Below are 22317 nucleotides of genomic sequence, written 5' to 3'. Positions count from 1 at the left end.
ACTTATACAGCTGCACCATCGAGAGCATCTGTTGAAACAGCTGTTTTTTAGTCAAGACTTTCGTGTTAATTAACGTAATATGTAATTGTTGTACTGTATGTGTGTTTATAGTTTTGTTTAATGTTGTGTTAGTGTCTGTAAGTTGTTTGCATCTGACCATAAGGCACTACAGAGGGTAGTGCAAACGGCCCAGTACATCACTGGGGCCAAGCTCCCTGCCATCCAGGACCTATACAATACGCAGTGTCCGAGGAAAGCCCATAAAATTGTCAGAAACTCCAGTCACCCAAGTTATAGATTGTTTTCTCTGCTACCGCACGGCAAGCGGTACCGGAGCGCCAAGTCTAGGAACAAAAGGCTCCTCAACAGCTTCTACCCCCAAGCCATAAGACTGCTGAACAATTCATAAAAATTGCCACCGGACAATTTACATTGACTCCCCCCCTCCCTTTTGTACACTGCTGCTACTCGCTGTTTATTATCTATGTATAGTCACTTCACCCACACCTGCATGTACAAATTACCTCAACTAACCTGTACCCCCGCACACTGACTCGGTACAGCTGCCCCCTGTATATAACCTCGTTATTGTTATTCTTATTGGGTTACTTTTTATTATTACTTTTTATTTTAGTCTACTTGGTAAATATTTTCTTAACTCTTCTTGAACTGCACTGTTGGTTAAGTGTGACAAATAAAGTTTGATTTGATTTGAAACTACCTGCCCTCCAGGACACTTACAACACTCTCCATGTCACAGGAAGGCAAAAAAGATCATCAAGGACAATAACGACCCGAGCCACTGCCTGTTCACCCCGGTTCCATCCAGAAGGTGAGGTCAGTACAGGTGCATCAAAGCTGGGACAGAGAGATTGAAAAACAGCTTCTATCTCAAGAGAGGTGGCTGCCTACCTACAGTCTTGATATCATTGGCCACTTTAAGAATGTTTACATAGCTCACATTACTTATCTCATATGTATATACTGTATACAGTATCCTACAATATATACTCGCATCTTAGCCGCTCTGTCACTGCTCATCCATATATTTGATACTTATATATTGTTATCCCATTCCTTTACTAGATTGTGTGTATTAGGTTTTGTTGTGTAATTGTAAGATATTACCTGTTAGATACTGCTGCACTGTCGGATGTAGAAGCATAAGAATTTTGCTACACTCGCAATAACATCTGCTAACTATGCGTATGTGACCAATAACATTTGATTTGATTTGATTTATAAATGCAATACATTAGATTCATTCATATATGAACACATTTCTGTAGCTAGAGGGCTTTATCTATTATAGCACAACACATACAGTGCCTTCGGAAAGTATTCAGACCCCTTGACTTTTCCACATTTTGTTAGGTTACAGCCTTATTCTAAAATTGATTACATTTATTTATTTCCTCATCAACCTACAAACAATACCACATGACGACGAAGCAAAAACACGTTTTTAGAAATGTTTGCTAATTACATAAGTATTCAGACCCTTTACTCTGTACTTTGTTGAAGCACCTTTGGCAGCGATTACAGCCTAGAGTCTTCTTGGGTATGACGCTACAAGCTTGGCACACCTGTATTTGGGGAGTTTCTCCCATTCTTCTTTGCAGATCCTCTCAAGCTCTGTCAGGTTGGATGGGGAGCGTTGCTGCACAACTATTTTCAGGTCTCGCCAGAGATGTTAGATCAGGTTTAAGTCTGGGCTCTGTCTGGGCCTTTCAAGGACATTCAGAGACTTGTCCCGAAGCCACTCTTGCGTTGTGTTGGCTGTGTGCTTTGGGTCGTGGCCCACCACCATGCTTCACCGTAGGGATGGTGCCAGGTTTCCTCCAGACGTGATGCTTGGCATTCAGGCCAAAGAGTTCAATCTTGGTTTCATCAGACCAGAGAATCTTGTTTCTCATGGTCTGAGAGTCCTTTAGGTGCCTTTTGGCAAACTCCAAGCGGGCTGTCATGTGCCCTTTACTGAGGAGTGGCTTCCGTCTGGCCCCTCTACCATAAAGGCCTGATTGGTGGAGTGCTGCAGAGATGGTTGTCCTTCTGGAAGGTTCTCACATCTCCACAGAGGAACTCTAGAGATCTGTCAGAGTGACCATCGGGTCACCTCCCTGACCAAGGCCCTTCTCCCCCGATTGCTCAGTTGGCCGGGTGGTCAGCTCTCGGAAGAATCTTGGTGGTTCCAAACTTCTTCCATTTAAGAATGATGGAGGCCACTGTGTTCTTGATGACATTCAATGTTGCAGAAATGTTTTGGTACCCTTCCCCAGATTTGTGCCTCAACACAATCCTGTCTCGGAGCTCTACGGAAAATTCCTTTGACCTCATGGCTTGGTTTTTGCTATGACATGGATTGTCAACTGTGGGACCTTATATAGACAGGTGTGTGCCTTTCCAAATAATGTCCAGTCTATTGAATTTACCACAGGTAGAGTCCAATCAAGTTGAAGAAACATCTCAAGGATGATCAATGGAAACAGGATGCACCTGAGCTCAATTTCAAGTCGCATAGCAAATGCTCTGAATACTTATGTAAATAAGGTATTTCTGTTTTTAAATTTGTATAAATGTTTTATGAAGTTTGCCATGGGAGTGTGAGGGCAGCAAGTCGATCAGCGATGAAATTGGCCCTAATAGGCCCGGCTGATTAGTAGCTGGCTCTGTTGAGTGATGAGTAATGAGTGAGTGAGTGAGTGAGTGAGTGAGTGAGTGAGTGAGTGAGTGAGTGAGAATTTCCTGCAGTCCTCAGCTGCGAGCACATCTGTCTGTGAGGGGTCCAAACAGCCCCCCACGTGTTTGCTCACAGGTCGCTTGATTGCCTTTCCTTCCTCTTTTCTCTTCCACTAAAGACCTGCTGTCCTTCGTCTCACTCTAATCAACGCACCACGGCCCAGAGAGGTGCATTCTGGGAGAGGCAGGGGAGAGGGACACAAGGAATGGAAATAAGGGAGGAATCAAATGAAAATGTGTATTTGTGTACAAGAACATGTGTGCGCGTCAGGAAAGACTAGTGTGTGACTGTGTGCGTGTGTGATGTGGGCACCCTGTGCTCACCCTGGGTCTGGAGCCTGCTGTCTGGGTCACAGTGGTGCACCCTGGGGCCTGAGCTCCACAAAGAGGCCTTCTATAAACAGCAGCACATCACTCAGGCGAGGAGCCCAACAAAACCATTACCACGCTTTGGAGAACGTAGAGCTGGCTTCATTACATCTGATATCACTTAGAAATAGAGCTGGAATCAAGACCTCTTCACAAATATATTTTGGAATTTGTTTTGTTAGTCCATTGTTGATAGTTCCAAAATATTTTGCATGTCAGCAATCAAGTTTTAAAGATACTGTATATAATTTTATAAATACAGAAATATAGCAGTTGCGTTTTGGTATTTTGAAAGTTATTTATCTTGAAAACTTGATTTCTGAAATGCAAAACATTTTGGGACTATGTCAACAATAGATTAATGAAACAAATACCAAAGATAGTTTTGGGGTGTAATTTTCCTTTAAGGCAATTTTAAATGTGTATGTGAAAGAGAGATGGGGGAAGACTGAGACACTGAGAGACAGAGAAATGTATACATTTCAATAATCAGTTTCAAGGACTCATCATGTATTATTCAAACTTTATTTCCTTAATGTTGTGAGATGGAAAAATTATAAACACATACAGGTCAGGAACAATGTCTCGTCTAAGATAAGTCAGTGTTTTTTCTTTACATAATAACAATGAACTTATAATTGTAACTATCCATGTTTTCTGAAGCAAAAAGAGTGAAAATAAATTATCATAACAATAATTATAACAGCAATTATAACAACAATAGTTGTTCTGTTTGCTTGCTTATTTTTTCAATAAAATCTGTTAAAAATAGGAGACCAGGTGGGTGGTGTGTATTCCAGCATGTGAGGGATGAGGGGTCAGTGGTGTTTGTGTGTGTGTGTACATGTGTGGGGAGGCTGGTTCAGAAAGTCTTTCATTCCTACGGTATCAACAGTCTGTCCACAGCAGCCAGTCAGTGGGGTGGGGTGGGGGGGTTTAAGAGGGGAAAGCAGTGGTTCCCCTATCTCTTCTCTGATAGGGTGGGAGGGGGGGGTACCAAAGTGACTTAGTAGAAAAAAGGCAGAAGAACCATGAATGTCCCCATTCGCACCCATGCGTCTTCGTCTTCCACACACTTGAAGGGAGAAACTTAGCATGCCCACATTCCTCTTCACCCTCTCACTCTCTCTACCTTCAGTCACGTCTCCTCTTCATCAATCTCTCAATGAGGCCAGGCAAAACAATGTCCTACTGACAGTTGATCCCCATTACTATTACCCTTCTAAAAACAGACGCAGTCCTCTTTATGTGGTCCCACAGTAGTGGTGGTGATGGGGTTGGAGGGGTGGTGGTGGCAGGGCCTGATGCAGGGGCTTCAGGGGGCTTCAGTGCTCAGCCCAGGCTGGCGACCGACCTGAGTGGTGGGGATGGCTAAAGGAGGGGTGGTGGATGGGCATGGGAGTTGGCAGCATGTGTCCGGAGTGGCTGAAGGGGGGAAGGTGGCCCATGTGGGTCATGTGTCCAGCCAGGCCAGGGCCACCCCCAAAGGGAGAAGACCTGTCATGCATGCATTTGGACAGCTCATCGTAGCCGTCTCCGGACCGCTTGCCCCTCTTGGACTTGCTGGACATTTTGCGGTTGCGCGTCTGGATACCCTCCTTCTTCATGGTCATTGGCCTGTTTACCTGTGAAGAGCCAGGGAGGAGGGATGTTAGCCAAGGAGAAGCCAGACAAGCCTGGAGTAGGCTACTGGAGTAGGCTTCATATTGATATTTTGTGGCTTTCAATATCATGTCAAATACCTGTTTCTTGTTTTAAAAAACTGTCCAGAACTAAATTATTTAGTCATTGGACATTTTCTTGCACTCTCAATGCTTTTATATTCAACTTTGTCAAGCTTCGTTCGTAATTGTGGATAATTTAGAAAAATCTAAACAACTATGATGGAAAACATATTGCCTTTTTAATAAACGTGAGAAAGAATTCTGATGTGCCATAAATATTAACAGACATTGGATGATCAAGCCACATTAAAAGGCATGAGCATTTTTCCACTTTTGTCTTTAAAATTATATAGAATCCTCTCACTGAACATGAATACATGAGGACTGGAAGCCACGCTGAACCTGAAAGGGCTACTCTCAGACAAGTTGGCATCAATATAACTGACGCCTTTACCCTGAATGACAGTCCCACCCTCCAGCCTCTCCTGGGAGTAACACCCCCCATTGAAACAAAGATGGATTAATAAAAAGAAAAAACGACTGGCGGGTTCTGCTTGACAGGAAAAGCAGACTTTGCGTCCCCAGCCTCTTTCTCCCCGGCTCCTCAATCGATACAAGCTGTCCGCCTACTTGACCAGCTCACCCCCCAGTTTCTATGTAAGCGGTCAGGCTACTTACGTTGTGCAATTTGTAGTAGAGCCCGCAGGCATTGCACACCGGGTCACCATTGCCGTTGCGCCTCCAAAGGGTGGTGGTGGTGGTCTGACAGTTAGCGCAGCAGGTGCCAGCTCGTCTCGCAGCGGACTGAGGAGGAGAAAAACGCATAATGTTAATACATTATGAATAAAGCCATTCAAATGTTAGCTGATTTGATCATTGTATTAGGCAACAGAGGTCAACGAGGAAAGTGAACATGACATGAATACGATTATTGAAATTAACTACCGTGACCATTTAGGCATAGCCAAAGGCGGCTACATTTCAAATGTTCATTCGGAATTTATAGGACATTTCTGAGTTTAGAACTTAAAACCACTCGTTTTAAAAGCCTACTGTAATGTTCCACCAGATCTACCCATATCAACTAGTATCACGCATTGAACAACAGAATAAAGCATTCTCTTCAGTAAATATCTTCCCATGTATCTTTTAGGGTGATGAGTATTATGACTTTGTGTTGCTGTGTAGGCTATTCTCCAACCAACCTCCTCTCAGGGCTACATCCACAAATAACATCAAAGACAGCGCCAGTTAGACTCATGAAATTGCTTAAAGGGAGTCACATCTGTATTGATTTAATTGAATATATTCTGTGATCTATACAAGCTTAATTCAATTTTTCAATTTGTGCAATGCTGCAAAAGCTGTTTCTAGTTAAATGCGTTGTTTCTATCTTTTACCAATTACTGCTGTCATATTTCATTTAATTAAAAAAATTAGATAGGGCACATTAATAATTTATGCCGTCTTTTTGCATGATTCTCCCTTGATCCAGAGAATCAAACAACCCGGTCTAAGACATCTACAATACCAGGGCCCTGTCTGCCAATGTGCTTTGTGTCCATTACAGATAAATTCTTCACACTTAATAAGAAACATTTAAACTCAGAATACAATAACTATACAGCCATGATGCTGCATGTGTGTTTTTCTTTTCATTAACTTAAGGTTTTATCATATCATAGTTGTTCATGCAAAACATCCCCAATAAAAACAACGATGGCGACGTACGGAATGTAAAAAAAGAGAAAGAGAAAAACGACAACAAAAAACACTTCGCATTCCGACGCTTAAAGCTTGTGCCACTGCTAACCCAGCATGACAAACAATCCATTTATTTTCCAATTCCCCCCACCCCCCTCACGTTTTCTCTCTCCACACACACATAACTGGTTCCTACAGTGCTGTGATAATCGCTTTACAGTATATGTCAAAGTCTGGGCTGAAAAATGCAGCAGGGTTTGTTGAAGGCGGAAACACCCGGGAACCTGGCTTCCTTATCGGCCCGGGCAGATATCCGGATAGGAAACAACTGGATGCCCTTTGAACTGAACTCTGAAAACACTTGAGCTGAAAATGCAAAGCTGCGACCACAGACCGACCCATGGAAAATGTAATGGACTTCTCATCGGAAGAACTAGGCAGAGGCGCGCAGCCAAGGAGAAAAATGCAGAAGGTTTATTTACACCAAGCTGCGCTAAAATGAGTTATACTTGTCCCACTAATGCTGACAATGTTGCTAATACAGTCAGAAACAATGTATTTCAGAAAGACAGTTATTCAAAACATATTCTAAACATAATCCCACCCTATTCACCATGCTCTCCATCCCATGACATTTAGCTCAATGGAAGATAGCAATGGTAAAGAAAACAACCATTTCAATTTGTTGAACATTTTGAGTTATTGATTTCAAGGCAACCACATGGGTTGGGCTACACACATGCATTAAAAACATGAGTGAATTGGGCTACAATTAGGTTATCCAACTAATGTGTCTTTGGCACTGCATGACTGGATGAGTATAAGTGTAAGTATACCTGTCTAAGTACAGATTTAATTAGATATTAAGGTATAAGCTCTTGATTGAAACATTTATATTATGTAGGCCTATAGTAGCATATGATTTAATTCTGTGAAATAAATTGAATGTCTGATCAGAGCAAAACTACTCAGATTAAGCCTATAGGCCTACATAAACGAGGTGTGGCGAGTTAAACGTCTACTGATCATGATTCATGAACCTGTTTAGCTGAGGAAAACAGAAGCTAGGAAACGTAATTAGAAAAGCAAAATAAAGTAAAACAATTTTCTTGTAAAATTGAACTAACTAATTTAAAGATTAGATCAATCTAAGAGCTCTATTCAGTCTGTATTGCTGAAGCTTTACAGATTGCGTTTAAATGCAGATTTACCATAAATGCAGTCTCTGCTAAGGGAGGGAACACAGCCTTTAAATTTCAATCAGCCTTTAAATTTCAATCTTGTAATGCTGAACTTCCATACGGATTGAATAGAGCCCTAAATCTACTGCGTAATGCTTAGCCTACATTTTTTTGGAGCTACCCAAATGTTAGGAGTTGGATTGCGCCTTGGACTGCCATTGAAATTAGCCTAAATTACTTCTCACAATTTACTTTTGGGAAACTTGAATATCTTTTTAAAGTTTCAGACTGAAAATGCCAAATCAGTGATGTAGTGGAAGCTAAATGCAAACGTTGAAAATGAAATTTGCATAGCACATAAAACATTTAGAAAGAGGGAGATCTAAAGATGGAACAACTATCATTGGTTGCTAAAATTACTAGGATAATGCCTTTGGCTGCTAGAAAATGAAAGAAAGTTCATTTGAAAACCGATAGAACGTGAGAGCGCATGAGGATGTGTTCATGAAATATTTCTATCAACATTTCTATGGTTGAATTTTGGCTTGGCTACTTTGAAGCAAGGTAAAACATGCCTCATAATACGAAGTAAAACGTCCAGGTTTCAAACAACTAAGGAACAGGAAAAATATAGTGATGCTAATGATTATTTGCATTGATCAATCTCATGTGGCCTACTATTAGCCTACTTGACTAAGAAAGACCAATATTGGATTTATAATTTTAGGTCATTCAGAGTACATATCAATGTTCCTCATAAAAGATTTCACACAGGGCAGGCCTTTTTACATTTTTTTTGCAAAATGAAAGCATACCCACTTCTCTTCTCTTTATCCTATAGAATCAAAGTTATGATTCCTAATCAGGTCTGAATATAAAATGAAAGCAATAAAACAATTTCAAAATAAGCAGGAACCAATATATTTATTTGTTTTAAATAACTTGTAATGATAACTAAACAACTCATCATGTTAATAATATTGAACATTAAACATACAATAATACTTTGGTCCGAGACAAACAAATATCTATAAAAGTGTATGTGCATTAAAAATAACAGGGCTTGGAATACTCCTTGCTCCTAAATGCCTGTGCAGAACACTGGACAAAGTGTTTGTGTGTGTGCACTGTTTTTCACTCACTCCAGTGTGGTGATAACTAAAGCAGCATGGGCATTGGTATCAGTGACAGTATCAAAAGTACCAGCAATAATAATAGCAGTAACAATGGCAATAGTAGCAGTATTGTAACAGGCGGTGTAGGGGATCACCAGGAGGTGAGAGGGACAAACAATTCCAGGAAGATCATAGGGAAAATATAACTTTCCTGGAATTGTCCTGGCAGTATCTGCTTCATGCTCTATTTGGGCCCCCTTTCTCAGATGTGGAGGGGTAGACAGGAGAGAGACAGGGACTCACCAGTCTGCGTTTGGGCTTGATGAGAGGTCTGTTCTGGCCATTCATCTTGTGGTACAGGCCGCAAGCGTTGCACAGGTAGTGACCCGTCCCGTCCCGCCGCCACAGAGGGGTGGAGGTGGCACCGCAGTTGACGCACTCGCGCCCCTCTGAGCAGAATTCAAGTGGAGGGAAGACAAAGGGAAATTTATATAATTAAAAAGTTTACACTCCATCAAAAGCTAAACTGTAACAGATTCACATTAAAGACAATAGTCGTCAGGCCCAAGGAGGACACACAGGTACTAATGAGCCTACTGGAGCCACTTTTCATTAGTAGTGTAATATGAAGTCCTAGGCCCCCCCGCGAGGACAGACAGTGTCTCAGTGTGCAGGTGTACCAGCCAAGGACAATCCATATGACTGTCATTTGTACAGCTTGGTTCAGGGTGAATCTCCATGGATACAGACACCTGTATGTAAAGTGATCCATGTTAGGAAGCCCAGAGACAGCCAGGACGTGTCCAAAGGTGTCCAAACAGATGAATGTGAGACACCATCAAATTAGAGGTACATAATTCATCAGCTTAGCAGGCACACATGATAGGAAACAGAAGTGTGTGCTGCTGGTGGTAGTATTAAATGTGGGCCTGACCACACTGTGGTCTCAACCAAATAGATTCCCATAATATAGCTCAGTATCACTTCATATCAGCCCGGTTTCTCTTTTTCCCTTTACTCGTGCCCTTTAAATTTGTTTACTAAATGTTTTCATTGTTAGGTTTGTGTACCTGACAGCAACTGTGACCCATTTAGTGGTGACCCTGATTGTGTTTTCCTCCTCTGCATTAAGAGCTCAAGCCTTTTCACCCACTTCTACATCTTCAACTGCAGAGAACCAATGGGCGTTCACTCTCTCTCCTCTCAGTTTCACTTCGTTTAATGCACAGGCCCAGTCAAATGGGAGGTTGCTGGCGCATCATGTCTTATTATAATGTCACCGACACCCACAGTCCCACCAAAACCCGAGAGAGGGATCTGCTCTGGACAATGGCAATGTTCACTTTGAAGTGTATTCTGAGTGTTTGACTCTCTCTCCCAGCCCAGCAGAGGCACCAGTATCAAAACAACATCACCTTCCACCTCCACAAATGCTAAAGCTGTTGAATTGTTGTGTAATTTGGGGAGGTTCCACAGGGAGAGAACACTGAGATCGCACTGGCCAAGAGTATAGAGAGAGTGAGGCCATTGCCTTTCGAGCGAGGAGGTAGGTAGGTGAGCGGAGAGGGCTGTTTTGAGGTTATTTAAACAGGAAGCAACACTGTCTTAAGGTATGTGCTGACTGCTGAAATGTCATTGTGGCATTTCATACAACAATCAATCACTGCTACATCAGATGGGACTGACCGATAAGAGTAGTTAATGGCAGGCCTTATAGTTACTGATTTTGGAGAGTAACTCACATAACAGTAGGCTTTTCTTGCATTAAATAATCCCCTTAAAACATTTGTGAACTGTTTGAATTCAAATATTTGCATAACCAATCTACCATACACAAAGTATTGATCTACGAAGCATCGATCAGAAAATAGCACTTTGAGCTCTGGTGATCATCTAAATGAAGACAGTTGTTGCTAATATCTCTATACACTAATGAACTGTTAGAGAGATTCCACACTCAACATATTTTTGGACACCAGGGCCACAACATAATTAGTCTGTGCAAATGCAATAATAAATGTCTCCCTATGAGCTCATGTGATGGCTTGATTAACTATCTAATTCATTATCTAGTATTTGTATTAATTTCTCTGAAGGTGATGTGCTCTTTGGCAGATCCTAAACTGCTATAAGAGTAACATCTATTATTACAATATCATAATATCGTTATTAGCAATTATAAATATCTTATTATGACTTTGTTGTGATTGATGTGGTCATTACTACTAGTGTTATAATCATCCTCTCAACTAGAGTAGGCTACCCTAACCCTGGGTTTTATTCCTTCTCACCATCACAGCGCACTGGGCCAAGGCCATGCTTAAAAACACAAACAGCAGGGCTCTGTCGCCTGTGACGGCGCATCCCGACGGTGCTTTGTTAGTATTGGGGCAAGCAATGGGCAGGGGTGGAGGTCGTGATTTGTTCACTCAGAAGTATAGGCTACAGGATATGGTAGGAGCCAGAGCGTCGTGACTTCTGCATTTTAAGTGCAATAAAGAACTATTCTAAAAGAAAACAAATGGAAGCGAACACTTCTGCCAAACAAGGACATTGGTGGGATATATGTTCAGCATCTAAACCAGATAAACATAAAAACGTCCACTTTGAATATGGTTTAAAAATAGTAGCAACATAAAGACTATAGGCCTAGGCCACGTAGCACTTTTGATAGGCCTAGCCTACTAACAAAAACAAGCACAATAGCTAAGCCGTATTACATTGTCTACTGAAATATTATTATATTCAGCACCCTCTTAAAAATACTATATCCTACTATAAGCCAAATAATCAACGAGAAAATCAATTTTCACGTTGAATTCCCTATTTCTATTTTGGTGACTGATGACTTTAGGCTATCATCTCTTTGCCTTGACTCCAAAACGTGTAATCATGTTCAAGCTGGTCCTGAATATTTGCGTTTGTAATCGGTGATCCTGATTAGTCGTTTCATGTTAGATTCCCATTAAGTGACCCTTTTAAGTGGATGGTGTTTACAAGTGGTGACGAATGAGATGGAACATAGATAAGAGTCGCTGGAACAGGTTTGAGGAGGAGAAAGAAACGCTGCAGGTAAAATAACCTGAATAAACTATTACAGCAACACATACCGGACCACTCAATCTATTTCAAGATAAAATAAACATTTATAGCCCTACAAGTAAAATATATTTAAAGTATGTTAATTATTGTATGTGCCCTGGCAGAAATCGACGCACTTCCAAAGCGTTTTGACAAACTATAGGCCGAGTTTATATCGTCAAACATGCAGGCCCAGATATTGGTATCTTAAAACTTACATAATTATACCAAACTCTTTAGGCACAGGGTAACTTTTGGAATAGAGTTATGAAACTCACCTGAGCATGACCGGGCTTTGCTTTTACACTTCGGCGTAAAGCTGGATGAAGATCCGCCCAGCAGGCTACCGGGGTGGAAGAGGCTGCCGCCGTACTCGTGTGGTGTTGGTAGAGAGTATGGGTAGGTCGGTATAGGGAGGTGCGTTGCGGGAGTTTGGGCACTCATCGAAGCCAGGCTGTTGCGCAAAGGACTGCAACCCTCCATTTTCATTCCGTCTGCGAGTGACACTTGGTACTTTATGGACTCCTTTTCGTCCATTCTCGCAGAGTTGGAGTTTGGAGAAGTAGGGCCGGGGTCCGGGGACACGTCTTTGGGAGGCGTAGGAGGGAAACTGTAGAGATGGTGCGGGCTGGAGTGGGACGCAGGGGTGAGGGAAGACACGGGAGCAGAACTGGAGCTACTACTACAAGGGTAGCCGGAGCTAGCAGGATGCAGTCCGGGCTTGCTGAAATGGCTGACTGCCCATGCGTTATGGTGGTGGGCAGCAGAGATGGCCGCCTTCCCGCTGTCCAGCCACGGAATGCCAGGGCTATGGATGAGGTGTGGCCGGCAAACCTGACTCCCAAGGCGAGCTGGAAATAAGAAATATGCTATTATGAATTTTTACTAATCGAAAGCGATTGGTCCAGTTCTCTCAGAATGCGTAAAAGTGCTGTCTCTTCACCTGTTAATGCAAACTCCAAACTATTTAAACTCGACATCGAGTTATCATTTTCTCAGTGTAAAAGTTAATCAAACTTAAAACCCACGTCATTTAAAATCACCAGCCAAAGCTAAAACAACAATTAGGCTACAACAGCCCCGTGCCATAGCCTATACAACATATTTACTAATTTAAATGTTCATGCTTATTTCCGAAAGCATGTAGGCCTAACTGAGAAGAAAACAATCCACGAGGAGAAAATAGGACCTTTGTAGAGGCCTTGATTGAACTGCTGATTGCCAATGGCCATTGCCTGGTCGTTGCTCAAGTTCCAAAACTTGGGCTAAAGAATATTATTAGCAATTTTGCGCTTTTTATATTATATCCGGAAGTGCCTCTCTCTCTCTACTTTTATAGAAACCCCTGACCCAACAGAGAGGGGTTAAATGACATACTTCCCTTTCCTCTTGCTATTTATTGCAAGAAATTCTCATTTTATGATTCCATGCCGTATGTCAGATACATATAAACCTAGGCTACCCGCTTATGGACATAGATGTGTTAGAGTAATTGAATTCACATATAGGCTTACGCGTTGAAGGAAAAAAAATAACAAAATGTCCTAGGACAAAAAAAAATTAAAGTCCCATAAGGGACTGTTATAACGACTTTTAACTGGTCCGGGATCGTTTTTGCGCATCACATATAACCATTTATGGCAATAATATAGGCCTACCATCAATGAGTTTGAAAGCAACAGGCTGGGTTGATGGAAACATGTAATCGTATTGTAACTCGTACACTCTCACAATTACCTACAGCTTTAAAGCAGACTTGACTAGAACACAAATGCAGTTTAGTTACAAGGCTGAGCGCGTCTTACCATGTGTCTGGCTGTATGTAACCCTGGCCCGGGAGTTGGCATAGTAGGGGTTCCCCTGAGAGTCCAAGTGGTTCAAAAACACGTCCACCTCGTCTGGGGGCAAAAGCGGCGCCATGGGCTCCATGTAGTTGTGGGTCAGGCTGTGGTGATGCGAGTCCAGGTGCTGCCCATTCAACACCGCGTGGTGATGCGCCATCCACCGAGATTGATCAGCTGCGACTTCCATAACTAAGTCGTCGATTTCCTTATCCAAGATATAACCAAAACCCCGTAGCCTACTTTTACTCAAAATATAAATTATCTTTCTGTTGTCCTTCTCCTGGATCAAACACTTTTAAACAGTCCCGAAGTGTGGAGAAAAGGATGGACGTAGTGATGCAGTTGTGATATGGGTTTTCTGCACACTCTCCTTATAGTTTATTTGCTTCAGATATAGAAACCTTGATCCGTCTTGGCTCTTACTGACACCTGCAATGAAACAAAACAAAATGCTCTAATTTAATACACAAGGTGGTGCCAGCCCATTTTGTAGAACTCCTTCGGGGATGTATGCAAAAGATAAGAGGTTGTTATTATCCATATATGTTCAGTCCTCCGAGGAACATTGATTGTATAGATAGGCTAGTCTACCACTGAAGCCCTTTTACAAACAGCCTCCGTCACAAATGTAGCCTACTCATTCATATGTATTATTAAAAAAGAAAAAAAACATTGCTGCAAGTGTCTGTTTTTTTTGCATCCAATCTTATTCCGTTAAAAAAAATATTTATTCTGAATATACCTGGTGAAAGTTTGATCTATAACTACGATCAGCTGTTCAAACACATTTTAATCTCTGAAAGGCCTGATCCGTGAGGTACCCGGGCGTACGCTCATTAATGAAATGTGGCTGTACTGATGCGACTGGCGCCAGTAAATTCAATATCAAGCGAGCCGGGGCGGAGTCACCGGCTAGCAGTGACCTCCTGTAAGCCAACCACAGATCAGTATAGCTACAATTGGCTCATGTATCTCAGCTCTTTCAATTTCCATTCTGCTGTCGAAACAGTAATGCTCGAGACCAAAAAAGTAAAAGACATATCAATCAGCGTTGTAATTTCTTGGGGGTCTTTTTCTCTCTCGTGAAGCTCACAAAATGAGCAATTGGCCTCTGATATTGTCTTCTACCAACACTCAAGAAGTGGACAGCCAAGATGGAGGCAAATTGTAACTATAAAATGTAAATCTACCAAGTTCTAGAGCAGTCAATTACATTATCTGGAAAACGCAATTTAGGCTGTTGTCGCTTAGCCTTGCCTATACCACGTTTAGAGAACGCATCATAATACTATAAGCTTGAATTTGAAGTGTATGCCAATGCTATTTTCAATTGGCTAATTAAATTAAACCAACCATGATTATATTTTCTAATCAACAGGTTTAGTGGGCTAATATAAATGCTATCAGACATCATAACATAATTATGGGTATTTTGGTTAAGCACTCTGTTGGTTATTATTCTGTATTCATGAATAAAATGGTTGGTTTTACGCATAATGCCTTGTTTTACGCATATGCCCTGGGGAACTGCATCGGCAGGTTGGACAAACTTTACAAATATTATATATGCCAATCATGTAAATGTTACGTAGAACAACAACCATTACAAGTGTGAGTTTTCACATGAGACTGTAATGCAAATAAATACAACTTTCAGCACCTCTAGGATTAATATGGTTGGGGGCGTTTTATGACCTCGAAAGTGGGGCCGATGTTGTGAACGCCTAATTGTCTTTAATTAGTAGTCACGACATTCTTCTTGTGAAAACATTGGTTTTGTCTCAGAAATAGGGCGATCAAACACTATTGGCATGGTAATTGCGCCTTTTTCTCACTTGGTGGTGCAGACAGGGCGTCAGGCCTCACTTGCGTAAAACCAACTGGTGACCATTAGCGCCACTTTGTTAATTCTTGTTACAATCTCCTCGTGGGCTAAAACAAGCTGGCTTGCCCAACTCAGGCAGAAAGACAAGAGTGTCGCCTGTTACTTCTTTTCAGTTCGCTGCAGCTAGCGACTGGAACGAGCTGCAACAAACACTCAAACTGGACAGTTTTATCTCAATCTCTTCATTCAAAGACTCAGTCTTGGACACTCTTACTGACAGTTGTGGCTGCTTTGTTTGATGTATTGTTGTCTCTACCTTCTTGCCCTTTGTGCTGTTGACTGTGCCCAATAATGTTTGTACCATGTTTTGTGTTGCTACCATGTTGTTGTTATGTTGTGTTGCTGCCTTGCTATGTTGTTGTCTAAGGTCTCTCTTTATGTTATGTTGTGTTGCTGCCTTGCTATGTTGTTGTCTAAGGTCTCTCTTTATGTTGTGTTGTGTTGTCTGTCTTGTTGTGATATGTGTTTTGTCCTGTATTTATATTGTTTTTGGGTTTTTTAATCCCAGGCCCCCATCCCCGCTTGAAGCCTTTTGCCTTTTGGTAGGCCATCATTGTAAATAAGAATTTGTTCTTAACTTACTTGCCTAGTTAAATAAAGGTTACATAAAAATAAATGTAACCAGGTAGGCTTTTTGCATAGCCCACCCAAAGACTAATGTCTAGGTATATATGTGATTTACTTCAGTATAGATTAGAAATCCTCATGCCTTAGGTAAGCAAACGCCTACTCAGTAATAGGCTACCAACAGAGCATCTGAGACTCATAATATGTAGGCTTACAAGTATAGTGGCCTTTTATTATAATGTGATGAAATACTGTAGCTACACACTACATGGACCTACCTGTTCAAAAGGGAAAGCATCCAGGATGGACTTGTCAGTCGAGACATACTGGCTTACCCACTATGGTAAAAATGTGGCATTTCGTGCCATGCTTTAACGATATTGAATATTAAAAATGAATTGCTTTATTGTGGCTTTTGTAATAAAGAGTGTGCGTGCGTGCGTGCGTGCGTGATTGACAGGCAATAATTGGAGGGAGCTCGGGGCCCAGACTGGCCGCCTCTCTGACGCCGCGACTTGACGTCACAGCATCACAGAAAAGGGGAAAAAATACCAGCGCATGAACTTTATAATCGTTCCAAAAAAGCCTCGAGATCAACGAGGACCAAGCTTTACTTATTCTGATAGAAATACAATGATGTTTTGGTCAAGCTTATGTGAAGTAATTACATGCATTCTACTCAACCTGTGAAAAAAGGGATGCACGAATGCTTAACGCAATGTTAGAGCAAGGGCATTTGCGCAGTTTGGGCTTTGATATGAGCATGTTTGAATGATGTGTGTGTGGCTTGACATTCAGTCATTGGCACTGGCCAGGGGCCATGACATGATGAGCTCAGCTCTCTGTGCGTCAAATCCTAAAATCAACAAATTAGCGTATGTGGGGGTCATAACACACCCAGGGGTCTCCCTAATTATGTAATCACCCAAATACAGATATTCTCCTGAAATGAGACATATATAGCTACAGAAAATGACAGGTGTAGCAGTGAGGAGATTTGTCTTAATAAATAGTTTTTTATATATAATGTGCAACTGTCTGTCGATTCATTGAGCTGGTCTAATTACATAAATTTCAAAAAATGTTTTTTATGGCACTTAGCTAGGTCTAAAGTACAAAATAAATATTCCCTACAGATATTCCATTGAAAAAAGTGCAGGACTTCATGCAAACTGCTTTAAAAAATAAATAAAATGAGCAACGACACAATAGATCTCTCCAAATTATGATGCATCAATTTAATAGTCATGTACCAACTCAAATTTCAAATATGAATTATTCTTGATTTACTTCTTGACCAACCCCTAAATTGTGATCAAAGCAGGAAAAACCTATCATTTTACAACACCTTCACCCAAATGCATGCTGTTTGTAATTCACCCCTGCTGTCTGTCTGTGTTGTTGTCTGTCCTCAGTGCTGTGCTCCTCTCAGCTTTGTGCTGTCTGGCTGGGACTGGGTGGGTCAGGCCCAGCAAGCAAGCCTCTCCATTGTTGTTTTGCTTGTTTGCCAAATGGATTACTCAACAGGATTTACTCCTCTGTAATTTATACCTTCATTAATCCCATTTGTATCTGTGCTGGAACAAAGGATGGGATGATGGGTTGGGGGGGGTCCTCTCTCAAGGACATAGCAGAATTGTCTCACAGGGGATACTACTAGAGTGGTAGAACCCTTGGAGGTAAGCAAGGGTACCTATAGCTGAGGGAAAGCCTTTATTCCTAAAAAAAATTCATTGGCTATCTTTACATAGCAAACACAGGCATAGTTATGAAAGACAATACAATAGTAGCAAAACCATATCAATTCCTAGGTTTTTTTTCTTTTCTGCTGTAGGGTTGAATCTGTGCAGCGGGCAGCTTCAAAGCATGCTGAAGATATACCCTACCACCATTGCTAAGGTAAGGTTGTTATTACTGAACAAGAGTAAGTGTATGAGTTACAGAGAGTATTCAAATAATTAACAGGTGCTGTTATGAAATGTGCTTGCCTTTCTCAACCTGTTTCTTCCCCTTGCTCCTGGTCATCTATCATTTTCCAGCAGGGTGGGGGCAGGGGGGGTAGGGTGGTAGTGAGAGCCACAGAGGGGTTTGTGAAGATAAGCAGAGCTGGGGAGAGGAGAATGACACAAACCAGCTGAAGCATTACTGTCCTTTACTCATGGGTAATTAGATCGAGCCAGGGCACTAAGGGCTATAGACACAAGCACCCAACACCCAGCCCATCCTAGTGGAAGTGCATGGGAACACAGAACAAGATGTGAAAGCAATGGCTTTTCACCCTCACATTAAACTGCATCTATTTACTTTGAAATTGGTATATGTAAGATTTGAATAAATTACACTGAGGTGCAGCTGAATATTGGAGAAATCAAACTACTATTTTCTGAGTAGGCGAATCTAGCTACTATGTTCTAAGGACACCCCATAGCATAATGGCCCATTCATGGATGGACTTCTGTACATTTTGACTTCCTGTATCTCACTGGTAGCCTTGACATCATTTGAGAGTAGTTTATTTAGATTAGGTGATACTTTTGATTTATCTGAAGTTGACCACAAGACACACACACAAACAGACACATAAAAGGGATGCTTAACTATTTGGCATGTGAGGGACTGATAGGTGATAGGTAACCGTAAGGGGCCACGTGTTGAGTTTCGAGTGAAAGCGTCATTTTTATTAGATGATCCCAGTCTCACGCGGGCAATAAATATGCCTGCTCGAGACAACAGTCCCGCCCCTGTTTCTATTCGAGCGCTGAGATCATGACGTTTTTGCCCTTTCTTGTGATGAAAGGGGTTTACTGGAGTTAATGCGGTTGAAAGCACAGGTGACTAGTGGATCCATCGTAATATGTCAATATATCGCTAATGTTGATCTCACACCCATGATTGGTTAGCCTATCTGGATCTGCATAATTCCATAAGAACAACCCGAGGCCACAGCAATTTTCACATTTTAAATGATGATGAACTATTAAATACTTAATGAACATCTAGTACAGAAAATCAGATCACACTAAGTCAGTTCATTCCAAAACGGATACTCGCAATAACCATGTAATAAATAACACTGTTAAACCATTAAGAATTTAATCTGGACAAATTCTAATCGATGCTCTTCTTCTGCTCATATGACGCGGCTGGTATTTTTGTGGGACTCGGGAGGATTATGTTAGGTCTCTCTACCAGATGACTTCATGTTCGAAGTATCACATTGTGTTATGTTCCTAGGCTATATAGCATAATATTTACAAAAAACAGTAGGCCTAATAACTAATGCTCAAAGGAGCTAGCTGTAGGCATAGTAGCCTATACAGTCTCAATGCATTTTTTTCAACTATTTTATTTGAGGTCTATTTAGTCTTATAAAAAAATATTTTTTTAGAAAACCAGGAAAACTTGTTTGATAGTCGTAATTATAGATTTGACAGAGAAATGCAAACAGCACATAATCGTAGCATATAATAGCTCAATTGGATTAGATAGGCTACTTCTGTAACTGCGTAACGAATTGTTCTGAATGGTGAACTATATGATAAACACATGAGAAACGGTTTGCATAAAATACATTCCAATTGTAGTCTTATCACATTGTTGATTATTGTGATGGCTTCTATTTCATGTTGTTCTTCTCACATTCTAACTACTCGGTGTCATTCCGAGTGCCGTGCCATGGCTCTCTGCAGCCTATAATGTAGTATATTTTAAATGATACATAGGCACATTCATTATTTTTGACTGGCATAAAGCTTGGATAGCCTACTCTCTCACATATTGTATTTCAGTTGATGGACAACTATTATTGCAATATGCAGCCCAACCAGTAACAAGATTGCAAGGATCATATATCCTAAATAATTCCATTTACCACAATACCCTAAGTAAATATTGAATAGCTCTTACCACTTGATGGTTGCATATGTAGTGGCTGAGCCCTGTTCTTCGCGATGCACAGGCTAGATGGACACAATCTGACTCGGTCCTGCTCTGTCTGGGAGAGGAATAATGAGACTCAGTCTTGTATAACCGGGTCTCCGTGTCGCTTGCCTGGCACGGCGTAGTTCTAGCACGGCGTAGTTCTAGCACGTTTCCCTGTTATGCGCACAGTGATGAAGGTGGTAGACTTGCCTAAAAATCAATCCGCGTTTGTTGGTGATGCTGCTGTAGAAGTTATGTCGCTCTTTCCCAAGAGTTCTGTCAGCTGGCAAGCAGTTTAGCGACCTCTCTCTCTCCCTTTCAACACTTTCACTTTTTCTATCTTTGCACTGCCCCTTTCTCTCCACTGAAAACGAGAAAGAACTTCATAGACATATAGGGGCTGGAGCAACGTAACGATGTCGGTCGGTGCTTCAACCAGTCTCGATCGTGTTTTCCGGATCCTGGCATTGGCCATTTTGATATGGATTGTGGAGGAGGGTATCTAGTGCTCATTCTTAAAAACATTTTAATCATAAGGTTTATCCGGCCTAAAGTTTCACTTCGTAATCAGTAAGCAGAACAGTTCCTTATGGAATGTTATGTGAGATTGGAAGGTCAATATCACTCAACCAATCCACTTGACGGTGTAACATCTTCCCAATCAGGCTATTTTAAACTGTAATAGAAGTCATATAAAGTAGGCCTTGTTTAGCGCTATGGCGAGGCAATATTTCTTCAAAATAATCTAATCTATGAAAAAACAAATTGTGAATATATTAGCCTACCTATTGAGTTATCGTGGGTTGTTGGGCTATGATGAAGCAAGCTACATAAATCTACATGCACAATAGTAATTGGCCTAGAGCAATCCGGTGTAATGAATTCCTTCGCCAATTTGGATTAAAATACGGTATACCCCATGACCGACCCTCCCTCCTCCCATCTTCTTTTTACTCTGTCCCACACATTAACACCAACTTTTAAAACATGCAAAGCCTCAATATCTCCTGCACGCGACCTGGGCTCGTGCACTGCCTCTGAAGCCAAGCAGGTGCAAGGGTACAAGGACTGCTGCATCCCGGGCTCGTGTCCCCTAGAGTAGACCCACACAAAAAGAGGAGAAAACCAAGCTTGCATCAATTGAAAAAAAAGTAAACTCTGACATAATTAATTGCATTCATTTCAATGCTTAAAATCATTTATGCAAAATTCATCAAAGACCGATCTGTTTTGGCTCATGCATAGGGCCTTGAATGAAAAAAAACAGACAGAATATACACACTGACTTGATATAAGTTTAATTTTCAAAATAAAATAAACTGATAAGAATCGTCTGGTTTATGATAGGTTATATCATTTTACCAAAAAAAAGAAGAGAAGCCGAAAAATAAAGACAGTTATCTTGAGATGGCGCTATGTCAACTCCCAACTGGAGACAGAAAAAGCTCCATAGGCTACATGGTTTAAATTGTGTAACTTCGTCAATGTTGACGCCTTAAAACAATCCGTGCATATACGCCCAGAGAAACACATTTTAAATAGCCTGTATTGTGCATTTAGGCCTACATTTTTCATCAAATAACATTGTTGTAATATAACATCAAATTCAATGACGGCGGACAATTGAAGACAACATATCTTGTTGAAACTGGAGAGAGTGCATTATTGGCTTAGGCCTACTTGCATCCCGTAACTAGCCTTTACCTTCCTTGAAATGCAGACTCGACCCCGGTCATGGTGTTGTTATCCCATTATCCAAACTAGAAGTTAAAGCACAAAAATGAAAATGCACTCAACATTTGAGAACTTGGAGCAGACATAAGAGAGAAATGAGAACGGTAACGATCCATTATTTTCACAGTATCCCACCCCAAAAGCGACAGTTCTTTATTTTACTAAAAGTTGCACCACAATCAACAACAATGGTTATGATCATACCAGTTAATGTTAATAGTTATAATCAAACACTCATCAAAAATAGCTCTTTATGTGTAATGATCTTTTCGTTTATTTAGGCTACAAGACTGTAGAATATCATCACTTGACAAAAAACTGGTTAAGCTAAATTAAGAATTTCGTAACATGCTCAATTAGAATGCTAATTAGTTACAGATCAATAAAAGTACGAGCAGCGCAAGCCTCGTGATCCGTCCAGCGGAAAGAGCTGCCTCCTGATTTGAGCGCGCGATAAAAGCTTATCAGCACCGAGCTTCCATTCCTATTTGCAACTATTGAAAAAAAATGAAT

General features: G+C 41.2%; 1 protein-coding gene across 5 annotated transcripts; it reads right to left on the bottom strand.

The window, feature by feature from the left end:
• Positions 1 to 3616: 3616 nt before the first annotated feature.
• Positions 3617 to 21012, bottom strand: LOC115207638 (GATA-binding factor 2). 5 transcript variants are annotated; one of them, XM_029774928.1, is made up of 6 exons: positions 20056 to 21012; positions 13659 to 14126; positions 12132 to 12704; positions 9076 to 9233; positions 5451 to 5576; positions 3617 to 4733 (listed from the first exon to the last, which is right to left on the bottom strand). In XM_029774928.1, the coding sequence occupies exons 2-6, from the start codon at positions 13882 to 13884 to the stop codon at positions 4434 to 4436; spliced, it is 1383 nt and encodes a 460-aa protein (XP_029630788.1). In that variant the 5' UTR covers positions 13885 to 14126; positions 20056 to 21012; the 3' UTR covers positions 3617 to 4433. The 5 variants fall into 5 exon arrangements, with proteins under 5 accessions (XP_029630788.1, XP_029630787.1, XP_029630786.1 ...); XM_029774927.1 differs by lacking the exon at positions 20056 to 21012 and adding an exon at positions 14440 to 14533; XM_029774926.1 differs by lacking the exon at positions 20056 to 21012 and having other exon boundaries at positions 13659 to 14533.
• Positions 21013 to 22317: the final 1305 nt, after the last annotated feature.

The sequence above is a fragment of the Salmo trutta genome, chromosome 14 (genome assembly GCF_901001165.1).
Source record: "Salmo trutta chromosome 14, fSalTru1.1, whole genome shotgun sequence".
Classification (NCBI taxonomy): domain Eukaryota; kingdom Metazoa; phylum Chordata; class Actinopteri; order Salmoniformes; family Salmonidae; genus Salmo; species Salmo trutta.
The sequence above is the reverse complement of the archived record's forward strand: the minus strand, read 5'-3'. Positions and strand labels throughout refer to the sequence as shown.